The sequence below is a fragment of the Engystomops pustulosus genome, chromosome 6 (genome assembly GCF_040894005.1).
Source record: "Engystomops pustulosus chromosome 6, aEngPut4.maternal, whole genome shotgun sequence".
NCBI lineage: Eukaryota > Metazoa > Chordata > Amphibia > Anura > Leptodactylidae > Engystomops > Engystomops pustulosus.
In genome coordinates, this window is record NC_092416.1 from 6,018,907 (window position 1) to 6,034,641 (window position 15,735).

Genomic DNA, 15,735 nt, shown 5'->3' on the forward strand with positions numbered 1-15,735 from the left:
GAGGAGACCAGTACCTGACCTGCATGTCACTAGGAGGAGACCAGTACCTGACCTGCATGTCACTAGGAGGAGACCAGTACCTGACCTGCATGTCACTAGAAGGAGACCAGTACCTGACCTGCATGTCACTAGAAGGAGACCAGTACCTGACCTGCATGTCACTAGAAGGAGACCAGTACCTGACCTGCATGTCACTAGAGGGAGACCAGTACCTGACCTGCATGTCACTAGGAGGAGACCAGTACCTGACCTGCATGTCACTAGGAGGAGACCAGTGCCTGACCTGCATGTCACTAGAAGGGGACCAGTACCTGACCTGCATGTCACTAGAAGGAGACCAGTACCTGACCTGCATGTCACTAGGAGGTGACCAGTACCTGACCTGCATGTCACTAGAAGGAGACCAGTACCTGACCTGCATGTCACTAGGAGGAGACCTGTACCTGACCTGCATGTCACTAGGAGGAGACCAGTGCCTGACCTGCATGTCACTAGAAGGTGACCAGTACCTGACCTGCATGTCACTAGGAGGAGACCAGTACCTGACCTGCATGTCACTAGGAGGAGACCAGTACCTGACCTGCATGTCACTAGGAGGTGACCAGTACCTGACCTGCATGTCACTAGGAGGAGACCAGTACCTGACCTGCATGTCACTAGAAGGAGACCAGTACCTGACCTGCATGTCACTAGGAGGAGACCAGTACCTGACCTGCATGTCACTAGGAGGGGACCAGTACATGACCTGCATGTCACTAGGAGGAGACCAGTACCTGACCTGCATGTCACTAGAAGGAGACCAGTACCTGACCTGCATGTCACTAGGAGGAGACCAGTACCTGACCTGCATGTCACTAGAAGGAGACCAGTACCTGACCTGGATGTTATTGGTGGGTGTTAGTACTTTTCTAATACATGTCAATATATGACTGCTATTTAAACAAGTAGGTAGCCACTCAATGACCAGTATTTAACAAGGACTGATCTTGTTTTTCTTCCATATAATGTTATATCGTAGTCTTTGTTTTGCTCCTCGGTGATGGGTGAAGACACCTGTGTCCTGCGCTGCCTCCCCGGGGACCTCCGCCTGATGTTACATGAGAAGAAGCCAAATCACATCAGAACCTGCTCCAGCATGAGTCTCCTACTGATCCTCTCCACGCAGACCCTGCTGATGGCTTCAGGTAACTTGTTACTATCTTTCTATCAAAAAAATTGTTTTGCATATGTTTTGTTATGTTGTTTGTGGATTGCACCAGTACTAGTCTGACACAGCCAGACATCTCCTAACTTGTCCATCATTCCTGGATTTTCCTGTTCCTGTTTTTCACCGCTGTCCAGGACGGTTGGGTGTTTATCCCGATCCACTACAGCTGCCGACCTGCAGGGCAATCTATGTTTCAGTATAAGTATCAGCTTCCTGCTACCTCCATTCAGTAGACATGTTTGGAGATAGCAGCTCCCCCAGATAAGCCCAGACAAGCCCCATGCCTCAATGTAACTGGCTTCAGAGCTGAGGAAGAAGAGGGAGCAGGACTGCTGGGGGAGACTGGGTCAAAAAAGTAAGTAAGAAAGGGTTTTTTTTAGAAGTTTAATACACAACAACAAAAGGAGGAGAGGGATCACAATATGAGGGGAATGGAGGACTGGGACCACAATATGAGGGGATGGGGATGGGCGACCAGGGGCGACAATATGAGGGAGATTGATTGAATTTGGCAACAATATAAGGAGGATGAAGGACAGGAATGAAAATTTACGGAAGGTTTGAAATCAGTGTCTACAATACTAGGGGGCGGAGGGCAAGTGTCCACATAATGAGGAAGATGGAGGATGGGGGGAGGGGAGACACAAAATGAGAGAGATTGGAGGACTTTGGCCACAACATGAGGGGGATGAACGAAAATGGGTCACAATATGAGGGGGAGGGAAGACGGGGAGTCACAATATCAGGAGGATGATGACAAGGGTAAAAATACAAAGGGGATGGAAAACAGGGTGCCACAATATGCTGAGGGTGCAGGACATGGGCCATATATGAGGAGGATGGAGGACAGGAGGCCACAGTATGAGGGGGATGGAGGACAGGAGGCCACAATATGAGGAAGATGGAGGACAGGAGGGCACAATATGAGGGGGATGGAGGACAGGAGGGCACAGTATGAGAGGGATGGAGGACAACAGGTCACAATATAAGGGGGATGGAGGACAGGAGGCCACAATATGAGGGGAATGGAGGACAGGAGGCCACAATATGAGGGGTTGGGGGACAGGAGGCAACAGTATAAGGGGTTGGAGGACAGGAGGCCACAGTATGAGCGGTTGGAGAACAGGAGGCCACAGTATGAGTGGTTGGGGGTCAGAAGGCCACAGTATGAGGGTTGGGGGAGAGGAGGCCACAGTATGAGAGAGATGGAGGACAGGAGGCCACAGTATAATGGGTTGGAGGACAGGAGGCCACAGTATGAGCAGTTGGAGGACAGGAGGCCACAGTCTGAGGGGAATGGAGGTCAGGAGGCCACAATATGAGGGGTTGGGGGACAGGAGGCAACAGTATGAGCGGTTGGAGAACAGGAGGCCACAGTATGAGGGTTGGGGGAGAGGAGGCCACAGTATGAGGGAGATGAAGGACAGGAGCTCACAGTATGAGGGGGGTGGAGGACAGGAGGCCACAGTATGAGGGGTTGGGGGAAAGGAGGCCACAGTATGAGGAGGATGGAGGACAGGAGGCCACAGTATGAGGGTTGGAGGACAGGAGGCCACAATATAAATTGCATTGCAAACTTTAAATGGGTATAAATTAGGGCAGGTCACAAGAAGGGGTCAGGTCCATATTATCCAATGCTTGGGGGTTGTACAATGAGCGGGGCAATGGGCGGGGGTCAGGGCACAAACATTTTAGTGTTCTTCACCTTTTTTCCCTCTCTTTGGATCCCCAAACTTGGGATCTATGATGTTCCATGCTGCACGGCTGTGCCTCTTGCTATCACTACCACTACTACTACCGCCACTAATACTATTGTTACTACTACAAGGTCATCTCCCCCCGTGTCAGACATGTTCCTTGCTGTTCTGCTGTGGTTCTACTATTATTACTTCTCCCACTGCTTCTCCTTCTTCTTTGATTTGCAGGTAATTGTCTGGAGTGTATAACATGTGTCAGGGCTGGTGCTGACCCCACTGACTGCACCGGTGTCACGCGCCCGTGTACCCCTGTCCAGCTCTGCATGACGCTGCACATGCGGACATTATACAGTGAGTGTTGTATGACACCGGTGCCCCGGACTGTCCTGCAGGGACCCAGCATGAAAAAGCATTGGGACCTTAGACAAAACTGATCTCTACAATTTGATCCTATTGAAAAGTTTTAGACCAGAAATGTTTTAGTTTTTAATGCTTTTTGTTTTAAGAAGCTGAGCAGATTGTTCAGTGGACACATGATGTCACCTACTGCCCATGTCACTAGCAGAGAGGACATCACCAGGGGACAGGGGGGGAATGCAAGGGGGGCCCCTGGACGCAAAATATGGTGGGAGCCCCGATCGTGTAGTCCAGACAGGGAACAGCAATCACTATATACAGCTCCCCCAGCAATAACTTTATACAGCCACCAACAATAACTATATACATAGCCTAGTAATCACTATATACAGCTCCCCCAGCAATAACTTTATACAGCCACCAGCAATAACTATATACAGCCCCTAGTAATCACTATATACAGCTCCCCCAGCAATAACTATATACAGCCCACCAGTAATCATTGTATACAGCCCACCAGTAATCACAATATACAGCCCCTAGTAATAAATATATACAGCCCCTAGTAATAAATTATACAGCCCCCAAATAATCACTGTATACATTATCCCAGAAACAACTATATACAGCCCCCAGCAATAATTATATATAGTCCCCAGTAGTAACTATGTACAGACCCCCCCAACAATCACTATATACAGCCCCCTTAAAATAACTATGTACAGCTCCCAGTAATCACTCTATATAGCAAACAACAATAACTACATAAAGCCCTCATTAATCACTATAAACTGCCCCTCCCCAGCATTAATTTTATACATGCACATTGGGGTAGTGTTATTTATACACATTGGGGCAGTGTTATTTATACACATTGGGGCAGTGTTATTTATACACATTGGGCAGTGTTATTTATACACATTGGGGCAGTGTTATTTATACAAATTGGGACAGTGTTATTTATACACATTGGGGCAGTGTTATTTATGCACATTGGGGCAGTGTTATTTATGCACATTGGGGCAGTGTTATTTATGCACATTGGGGTAGTGTTATTTATACACATTGGGGAAGGGTTATTTATACACCTTGGGGCAGTGTTATTTATGCACATTGGGGCAGTGTTATTTATACACATTGGGGCAGTGTTATTTATGCACATTGGGGTAGTGTTATTTATACACATTGGGGAAGGGTTATTTATACACCTTGGGGCAGTGTTATTTATACACATTGGGGCAGTGTTATTTATACACATTGGGGCAGTGTTATTTATACACATTGGGGCAGTGTTATTTATACACATTGCGGTGGTTTTATTTTTATACATTAGAGCAGTGTTATTTATACACAGTGGGGCAGTGTTATTTATACACCTTGGGGCAGTGTTATTTATATACATTGGGGCAGTGTTATTTATACACAATGGGTGAGTGTTATTAATACACATTGGGGCAGTGTTATTTATACACAGTGGAGCAGTGTTATTTATACGCATTGGTGCAGTGTTATTTATACACATTGGGGCAGTGTTATTTATACACATTGGGGCAGTGTTATTTATACACATTGGGGCAGTGTTATTTATATACATTGGGGCAGTGTTATTTATACACATTGAGGTATTGTTATTTATAGACATTGGGTCAGTGTTATTTATACACCTTGGGGCAGTGTTATTTATACACATTGGGGCAGTGTTATTTATAGACATTGGGTCAGTGTTATTTATACACATTGGGGCAGTGTTATTTATATACATTGGGGCAGTGTTATTTATACACATTGGGGCAGTGTTAATTATACACATTGCGGCAGTGTTATTTATACACATTGGGCAGTGTTATTTATGCACCTTGGGGCAGTGTTATTTATGCACCTTGGGGCAGTGTTATTTATGCACATTGGGGCAGTGTTATTTATACACATTGGGGTAGTTTAAATTTTACACATTAGAGCAGTGTTATTTATACACATTGGGGCAGTGTTATTTATACACCTTGGGGCAGTGTTATTTATACACATTGGGGTAGTGTTATTTATACACATTGAGGTATTTTTATTTATACACATTGAGGTATTGTTAATTATAGACATTGGGTCATTGTTATTTATAGACATTGGGGCAGTGTTATTTATGCACATTGGAGTAGTGTTATTTATACACATTGGGGCAGTGTTATTTATACACATTGGGGTAGTGTTATTTATACACCTTGGGGCAGTGTTATTTATACACATTGAGGTATTGTTATTTATAGACATTGGGTCAGTGTTATTTATACACATTGGGGCAGTGTTATTTATGCACATTGGAGTAGTGGTATTTATACACATTGGGGCAGTGTTATTTATACACATTGGGGCAGTGTTATTTATAGACATTGGGTCAGTGTTATTTATACACATTGGGGCAGTGTTATTTATAGACATTGGGTCAGTGTTATTTATACACATAGGGGCAGTGTTATTTATACACATTGGGGCAGTGTTATTTACATACATTGGGGCAGTGTTATATGTAGACATTGGGGCAGTGTTATTTATACACATTGGGGCAGTGTTAATTATACACATTGCGGCAGTGTTATTTATACACATTGGGCAGTGTTATTTATGCACCTTGGGGCAGTGTTATTTATGCACATTGGGGCAGTGTTATTTATACACATTGGGGTAGTTTAAATTTTGCACATTAGAGCAGTGTTATTTATACACATTGGGGCAGTGTTATTTATACACCTTGGGGCAGTGTTATTTATACACATTGGGGTAGTGTTACTTATACACATTGAGGTATTGTTATTTATACACATTGAGGTATTGTTATTTATAGACATTGGGTCATTGTTATTTATAGACATTGGGGCAGTGTTATTTATACACATTGGGGAAGTGTTATTTATACACATTGGGGCAGTGTTATTTATAGACATTGGGGCAGTGTTATATATACACATTGGGGAAGTGTTATTTATACACATTGGAGTAGTGTTATTTATACACATTGGGGCAGTGTTATTTATACACATTGGGGAAGTGTTATTTATACACATTGGGGCAGTGTTATTTATAGACATTGGGGCAGTGTTATATATAGACATTGGGGCAGTGTTATTTATACACATTGGGGCAGTGTTATTTATACACATTGGGGTAGTGTTATTTATACACATTGGGGCAGTGTTAATTATACACATTGCGGCAGTGTTATTTATACACATTGGGCAGTGTTATTTATACACCTTGGGGCAGTGTTATTTATACACATTGGGGCAGTGTTAATTATACACATTGCGGCAGTGTTATTTATACACATTGGGCAGTGTTATTTATGCACCTTGGGGCAGTGTTATTTATGCACCTTGGGGCAGTGTTATTTATGCACATTGGGGCAGTGTTATTTATACACATTGGGGTAGTTTAAATTTTACACATTAGAGCAGTGTTATTTATACACATTGGGGCAGTGTTATTTATACACCTTGGGGCAGTGTTATTTATACACATTGGGGTAGTGTTATTTATACACATTGAGGTATTGTTATTTATACACATTGAGGTATTGTTAATTATAGACATTGGGTCATTGTTATTTATAGACATTGGGGCAGTGTTATTTATGCACATTGGGGCAGTGTTATTTATACACCTTGGGGCAGTGTTATTTATACACATTGGGGTAGTGTTATTTATACACATTGAGGTATTGTTATTTATACACATTGAGGTATTGTTAATTATAGACATTGGGTCATTGTTATTTATAGACATTGGGGCAGTGTTATTTATACACATTGGGGCAGTGTTATTTAAACACATTGGGGTAGTGTTATTTATACACCTTGGGGCAGTGTTATTTATACACATTGAGGTATTGTTATTTATAGACATTGGGTCAGTGTTATTTATAGACATTGGGGCAGTGTTATTTATGCACATTGGAGTAGTGGTATTTATACACATTGGGGCAGTGTTATTTATACACATTGGGGCAGTGTTATTTATACACATTGGGTCAGTGTTATTTATACACATTGGGGCAGTGTTATTTATAGACATTGGGTCAGTGTTATTTATACACATAGGGGCAGTGTTATTTATACACATTGGGGCAGTGTTATTTATATACATTGGGGCAGTGTTATATGTAGACATTGGGGCAGTGTTATTTATACACATTGGGGCAGTGTTAATTATACACATTGCGGCAGTGTTATTTATACACATTGGGCAGTGTTATTTATGCACCTTGGGGCAGTGTTATTTATGCACATTGGGGCAGTGTTATTTATACACATTGGGGTAGTTTAAATTTTGCACATTAGAGCAGTGTTATTTATACACATTGGGGCAGTGTTATTTATACACCTTGGGGCAGTGTTATTTATACACATTGGGGTAGTGTTACTTATACACATTGAGGTATTGTTATTTATACACATTGAGGTATTGTTATTTATAGACATTGGGTCATTGTTATTTATAGACATTGGGGCAGTGTTATTTATACACATTGGGGAAGTGTTATTTATACACATTGGGGCAGTGTTATTTATAGACATTGGGGCAGTGTTATATATACACATTGGGGAAGTGTTATTTATACACATTGGAGTAGTGTTATTTATACACATTGGGGCAGTGTTATTTATACGCATTGGGGAAGTGTTATTTATACACATTGGGGCAGTGTTATTTATAGACATTGGGGCAGTGTTATATATAGACATTGGGGCAGTGTTATTTATACACATTGGGGCAGTGTTAATTATACACATTGGGGCAGTGTTATTTATACACATTGGGGCAGTGTTATTTATACACATTGGGGCAGTGTTATTTATACACATTGGGGCAGTGTTATTTATGCACATTGGGGCAGTGTTATTTATGCACATTGGGGCACTGTTATTTATGCACCTTGGGGGAGTGTTATTTATACACATTGAGGCAGTGTTATTTATACACATTGGGGCAGTGTTATTTATACACATTGGAGCAGTGTTATTTATACACATTGGGGCAGTGTTATTTATACACATTAGAGCAGTGTTATTTATATACATTGAGGCAGTGTTATTTATACACATTGGGGCAGTCTTATTTATACACATTGGAGCAGTGTTATTTATACACATTAGGGCACTGTTTTTAATATACATTGAGGCAGTGTTATTTATACACATTGGGGCAGTGCTATTTATACACATTGGGTCAGTGTTATTTATACACATTAGAGCAGTGTTATTTATACACATTAGGGCACTGTTTTTAATATACATTGAGGCAGTGTTATTTATACACATTGGGGCAGTGTTATTTATACACATTGGGGCAGTGTTATTTATACACATTGGTGCAGTGTTATTTATACACATTGGTGCAGTGTTATTTATACACATTGGGGCAGTCTTATTTATACACATTGGTGCAGTGTTATTTATACACATTGGGGCAGTGATTTTCATACACTTTGGGGCAGTGTTATTTATACACATTGGGGCAGTGTTATTTATGCACATTGGGGCACTGTTATTTATGCACATTAGGGCAGTGTTATTTATACACATTGAGGCAGTGTTTTTATACACATTGGGGCACTGTTTTTAATATACATTGAGGCAGTGTTATTTATACACATTGGGGCAGTGTTATTTATACACATTGGGGCAGTGTTATTTATACACATTAGAGCAGTGTTATTTATACACATTGGGGCAGTGTTATTTATTCACTTTGGGGCAGTGTTATTTATACACATTAGAGCAGTGTTATTTATAGACATTGGGGCAGTGATTTTCATACACATTGAGGCAGTGTTATTTATACACATTGGGGCACTGTTTTTAATATACATTGAGGCAGTGTTATTTATACACATTGGGGCAGTGTTATTTATACACATTAGAACAGTGTTATTTATACACATTGGGGCAGTGTTATTTATACACATTGGGGTAGTGTTATTTATACACATTGAGGCAGTGTTATTTATACACATTGGGGCACTGTTTTTAATATACATTGAGGCAGTGTTATTTATACACATTGGGGCAGTGTTATTTATACACATTGGGGCAGTGTTATTTATACACATTAGAGCAGTGTTATTTATGCACTTTGGGGCAGTGTTATTTATACACATTGGGGCAGTGTTATTTATACACATTGGGGCAGTGTTATTTATACACATTGCGGTGGTTTTATTTTTACACATTAGAGCAGTGTTATTTATACACAGTGGGGCAGTGTTATTTATACACCTTGGGGCAGTGTTATTTATATACATTGGGGCAGTGTTATTTATACACATTGGGTCAGTGTTATTTATACACATTGGGGCAGTGTTATTTATACACATTGGGGCAGTGTTATTTATACACATTGGGGCAGTGTTACTTATATACACTAGGGCAGTGTTATTTATACACCTTGGGGCAGTGTTATTGATACACATTGGGGCAATGTTATTTATACACATTGGGGTAGTGTTATTTATACACATTGATGTATTGTTATTTATAGACATTGGGTCAGTGTTATTTATACACCTTGGGGCAGTGTTATTTATACACATTGAGGTATTGTTATTTATAGTCATTGGGTCAGTGTTATTTATAGACATTGGGGCAGTGTTATTTATACACATTGGGGCAGTGTTATTTATACACATTGGGGCAGTGATATTTATACACATTGGGGCAGTGTTATTTATAGACATTGGGGCAGTGTTATTTATACACATTGGGGCAGTGTTAATTATACACATTGGGGCAGTGTTATTTATACACATTGGGGCAGTGTTATTTATGCACATTGGGGCAGTGTTATTTATATACATTGGGGCAGTGTTATTTATAGACCTTGGGGCAGTGTTATTTATACACATTGGGGCAGTGTTAATTATACACATTGGGGCAGTGTTATTTATACACATTGGGGCAGTGTTATTTATACACATTGGAGCAGCGTTATTTATACACATTGGGGCAGTGTTATTTATACACATTGGGGCAGTGTTATTTATTCACATTGGGGCAGTGTTATTTATACACATTGGGGCAGTGTTATTTATACACATTGAGGCAGTGTTATTTATATACATTGTGGCAGTGTTATTTATACACAATGGGGCAGTGTTATTTATACACATTAGAGCAGTGTTATTTATACACATTGGAGCAGTGATATTTATACACATTGGGGCAGTGTTTTTTATACACATTAGGGCACTGTTTTTAATATACATTGAGGCAGTGTTATTTATACACATTGGGGCAGTGTTATTTATACACATTGGGTCAGTGTTATTTATACACATTAGAGCAGTGTTATTTATACACATTGGGGCAGTGTTATTTATACACATTGGGGCAGTGTTATTTATACACATTGGGGCAGTGTTATTTATTCACATTGGGGCAGTGTTATTTATACACATTGGGGCAGTGTTATTTATACACATTGAGGCAGTGTTATTTATATACATTGTGGCAGTGTTATTTATACACAATGGGGCAGTGTTATTTATACACATTAGAGCAGTGTTATTTATACACATTGGAGCAGTGATATTTATACACATTGGGGCAGTGTTTTTTATACACATTAGGGCACTGTTTTTAATATACATTGAGGCAGTGTTATTTATACACATTGGGTCAGTGTTATTTATACACATTAGAGCAGTGTTATTTATACACATTGGGGCAGTGTTATTTATACACATTAGGGCAGTGTTATTTATAGACATTGGGGCAGTGATTTTCATACACATTGGGGCAGTGTTATTTATACACATTGGGGCAGTGTTATTTATGCACATTGGGGCAGTGTTATTTATAGACATTGAGGCAGTGTTATTTATACACATTGTGGCAGTGTTATTATACACATAGGGGCAGTGTTATTTATATACATTGGGGCAGTGTTATTTATACACATTGGGGCAGTGTTAATTATACATATTTGTGCATTGTTATTTATACACATTGGGGCAGTGTTATTTATGCACTTTGGGGCAGTGTTATTTATGCACATTGGGGCAGTGTTATTTATACACATTGGGGCACTGTTTTTAATATACATTGAAGCAGTGTTATTTATACACATTGGGGCAGTATTATTTATACACATTGGGGCAGTGTTATTTATACACATTAGAGCAGTGTTATTTATACACATTGGGCAGTGTTATTTATACACATTGGGGCAGTGTTATTTATACACATTGGGCAGTGTTATTTATACACATTGGGGCACTGTTTTTAATATACATTGAGGCAGTGTTATTTATACACATTGGGGCAGTATTATTTATACACATTGGGGCAGTGTTATTTATACACATTAGAGCAGTGTTATTTATACACATTGGGGCAGTGTTATTTATACACATTGAGGCAGTGTTATTTATACACATTGTGGCAGTGTTATTATTCACATAGGGGCAGTGTTATTTATACACATTGGGGCAGTGTTAATTATACACATTTGTGCAGTGTTATTTATACACATTGGGCCAGTGTTATTTATGCACTTTGGGGCAGTGTTATTTATGCACATTGGGGCAGTGTTATTTATACACATTGGGCAGTGTTATTTATACACATTGGGGCAGTGTTATTTTTAGACATTGGGTCAGTGTTATTTATACACATTGGGGCAGTGTTATTTATACACCTTGGGGCAGTGTTATTTATACACATTTGGGTGGTGTTATTTATACACATTGGGAACTGTTATTTATAGACATTGGGTCCGTGTTATTTATAGACATTGGGGCAGTGTTATTTATAGACATTGGGGCTGTGTTATTTATACACATTGGGGCAGTGTTATTTATACACATTGGGGCAGTGTTATTTATACACATTGGGGCAGTGTTATTTATACACATTGGGGCAGTGTTATTTATACACATTGGGGCAGTGTTATTTATACACATTGGGGCAGTGTTATTTATACACATAGGGGCAGTGTTATTTATAGACATTGGGTCAGTGTTATATATACACATTGGGGCAGTGTTATTTATACACATTGGGGCAGTGTTATTTATACACATTGGGGCAGTGTTATTTATATACATTGGGGCAGTGTTATTTATACACATTGGGGCAGTGTTATTTATACACATTGAGGCAGTGTTATTTATACACATTTTTTTTTTTTTTTTGTGAAAAAAGATGCCCCAGAATGTTTTATTACAGTCTATACAACTATAGTTTGCCACAAATAAATAGTAAGAAGAAAGCGGAGCGGCACTCACCGGTTGCGTGCAGAAGAACTTTTATTGGTGGTGTGTACAGAGGCAGAACGGGGCCAGGCGACGGGCCGTTTCGCGCTGTTCTAGCGCATCATCAAGCCAAATGACGTCACCTCTATGCGCCGCGCACATTATATGCGTCCGGGCAGAGAGGCGGCGTCATGGCAACAAGAACAATACAATAAAAACGTGACAGTGCAGTTAAAACACTACCTAATACATTTAAAAACATAGGCAGGATCTGCCAAGTCAAGGAAATACTTAAATGAAACGAATAATATCTTGTTTGCATACCGGGGTAAGTAAGTAATAATGGACGGGAAGTAAAAGTGCGGTCACGGGACAGCTGGCAAAGGGGATAGATGACTGTGAAGTAGACCGAGTGTAAGGGGGTAGCGATTTATAGGAAGACACTCAGGTCGTTCCTATCGTTCAACCCCAAAACACCGGTGGCGTCAAACTGGATTATGTATTTTGACTCCTGCATAAGCAATAGTTTACCCCTGTCGCCCCCCACTGGACTCGCCTTAACATGCTCGATCCCAGCAAACATCAACACTCCAGGGTCTCCCCCATGCTGTTGTCTTACATGATCAATGAGTCGGGGGCACCCCTCCCCTGTGCTGATCGATTTGTAATGTTCCCTAAACCTCACGTATAATTTGCGTATAGTCTTCCCAATATAAAAGAATTTACAGGGGCAAAAGATAATGTAAACTACAAATGTGGATTTGCAAGAGATAAAGGTTCTTACTTTATGTGAGACCCCACCAAGACAAATAACCTTAAGTTGGCTATTGTGGTTGCAGAATCTGCAGGAACCACATCTGAAGTTCCCAACCGGGACACTCTTCTCTAGCCAAGTCTGATCATGAGAAGAAAACTGACTGTGTACAAGTGTCTTACGTATGGTGGGGCAGCGTCTAAAGGCAACAACCGGACGTTGGTGGGTAACCTCCTCGAGATGGGGGTCCTGTTTAAGGATGCCCCAATTCTTAGTGATAGCCTGGCGTATCGCTGCTTCACATGGGCTAAACTCAAAGGAGAAGGTAAATTTTTTACCTCCATTAGCCTCACCTCCGTCTCTATAACCCCTAGCACTCCGCTTGGTCCTCTTCCTAGTGTTGTCACCTAGCAACTCTTTTTGGGATAACGTCAAAACCTTTCCGTAAGCTTCAGAGACAATGGCATTAGGGTAACCTCTGGCCACTAATCTGTCCCCTAATTCTCTAGCTTGCTGATGAAATCGATTATCATCACTATTAATACGCCTAAGCCGTAAGAATTGTGCATAGGGCAGTCCCTTTTTTGTGTGGAATGGGTGATAGCTATTAAAGTGAAGGAGAGAGTTAGTAGCTGTCTCCTTCCTGAAGGCCGAGGTGTGTAGCTCACCTTGCGTCTCAAAAACCTTGACATCTAAAAATTCGAGGGCTTTCTCACCGTAGACTGCGGTGAAGTGCATATTCATCTGGTTATTGACGTTCAGATAATCCACGAACTCAAAGAACATAGACCTCGTACCTTCCCAGACGATAAAAATGTCGTCCACATAACGATGGAATGCCTTCACGTTTGAGGCAAAAGGATTGTCCAGAGAGTAGACAAGGCGGTTCTCGACAAACGCGAGAAATAAGTTGGCAAAAGTGCAGGCAACAGGGGTGCCCATCGCCGTGCCCACTCTCTGGACAAACCAATGGCCATCAAACATGAAGGCATTGTGGGACAGGACGAACTGGAGACCCTCGCAGACGAACTCCACAAATGGGGTACTTTTGTTAGCATTGGTAAGGAGGTGGTGGATACACTGGACGCCTAAGTCCTGTGGGATGCGGGTATATAAACTCTCCACATCAATAGATGCCAAGGTGTAACTATCCTTCCAAGATATATCCCTTACTACTTTAAGGAAAGAATTGGTGTCTTTAAGATACGATGGCATATCACTGAGTGTGGGTCGTAAAAGCCAATCAAGATATTGAGATAGGGGTTCAGTGAGGGAGCCGATTCCTGCCACTATGGGGCGGCCAGGGGGATTGTCCAACGACTTATGTACCTTAGGTAGGAAGTACCATACCGGGTACCTAGGGTTGGCGGGTAAAAGTTTAATGGCCGTCTGTTCAGAGATAACACCTCTTTCAACGTTCTTCCTAAGGAAGGAACGTAGGAGGGTTTGATACTTCAAAGTAGGGTTGGATGCTAACGGAGTATATGTAATAGTGTCCTTCAAGTGTCTATCAGCTTCCCGCTTATAGTACTCCCTGGTCATAAGGACCACGTTGCCGCCCTTGTCCGCTGGCTTCACCACAACCTGTTTTAAAGATTGGAGCCAGCGCAAAGCTTGTCTTTCACCTGCCGATAGATTCTCGCAAGCCGTAGGGTAAACAAGGGCAGAAACGTCATTTTTAATGCAGCGACAGAAAATGTCAATGGGTGAGCCAGCGGACAAGGGGGGACAAAAAGTGGATTTAACTCCCTTTTTAAAAACCTCCACCTCAACTTCCAAATCCGGACGTCTGTGATCCTCTCCCTCTACAGACTCAGGGGTGTCCTCTAGGCTTAACAGACATTCAATGACAGGCATATCAAGATGAGAGGTGGCATCTGAGGGAGAGAATCCCAGAGGGCCAACCATAACTGGGATCTCGCCCTCTTTACGGCTCCTAGTAAACCCACCGGCACCTTCCCCACTCTGAAAGAATTTATGCAGATTGAGTTTGCGTATGCTCTTGAACAGATCAATTTCAAATTGAATAGGGTCAAACACATTGGTCATAGCAAAATTAAGACCTTTTCTCAAAAGTGACACACAATCATCTGAAAGGGTGAGGTTAGTAAGGTTAATAACATTATTGTCCTCAATGTCCTCAGTGGTGAAGGGGGAACGGGGGGGACATTGGAACCCCTTAATGCTAGGGGGGTGGTGGGAGGCGAGGCTGGACAGTTGCTCTGGATAATCCAAGGAAGCTTCTGGATGGGCCAGATCAATTGTGTCAGGGTAAATGGAGTTAGTGGGTGGGCCATAGTTAGTGGGGGCATCACCTGAGAGTTTTATCGCCACGACACCTGTTTTCTCTTCCGATACGGATATCGGTTTCTCTTTCCTCCTTCTCCCCCTCCGGATGCGCCTCCTAAAGGGGCTGCAGATGGTGTCATCTCCATCTCGCTCTCTCCCATCATGTTAGGGCCTGAAGTCTTAGGGTCCT

The 15,735-nt window shown here is 41.5% G+C and overlaps 1 protein-coding gene across 2 annotated transcripts in view; it reads left to right on the forward strand.

Moving 5' to 3' along the window:
- The first annotated feature begins 637 nt into the window (after nt 1-637).
- The window catches only part of LOC140065300 (uncharacterized), an 80,159-nt gene continuing 65,061 nt past the window's right edge, over nt 638-15,735 (forward strand). For both annotated transcript variants that reach the window (XM_072112894.1, XM_072112895.1), the window contains exons 1-2: nt 638-890; nt 1,019-1,184. In XM_072112894.1, coding sequence (XP_071968995.1) covers nt 651-890; nt 1,019-1,184 — 406 coding nt within the window. In that variant the 5' untranslated portion in view covers nt 638-650. The remainder of the gene's footprint in view (nt 891-1,018; nt 1,185-15,735) is intronic.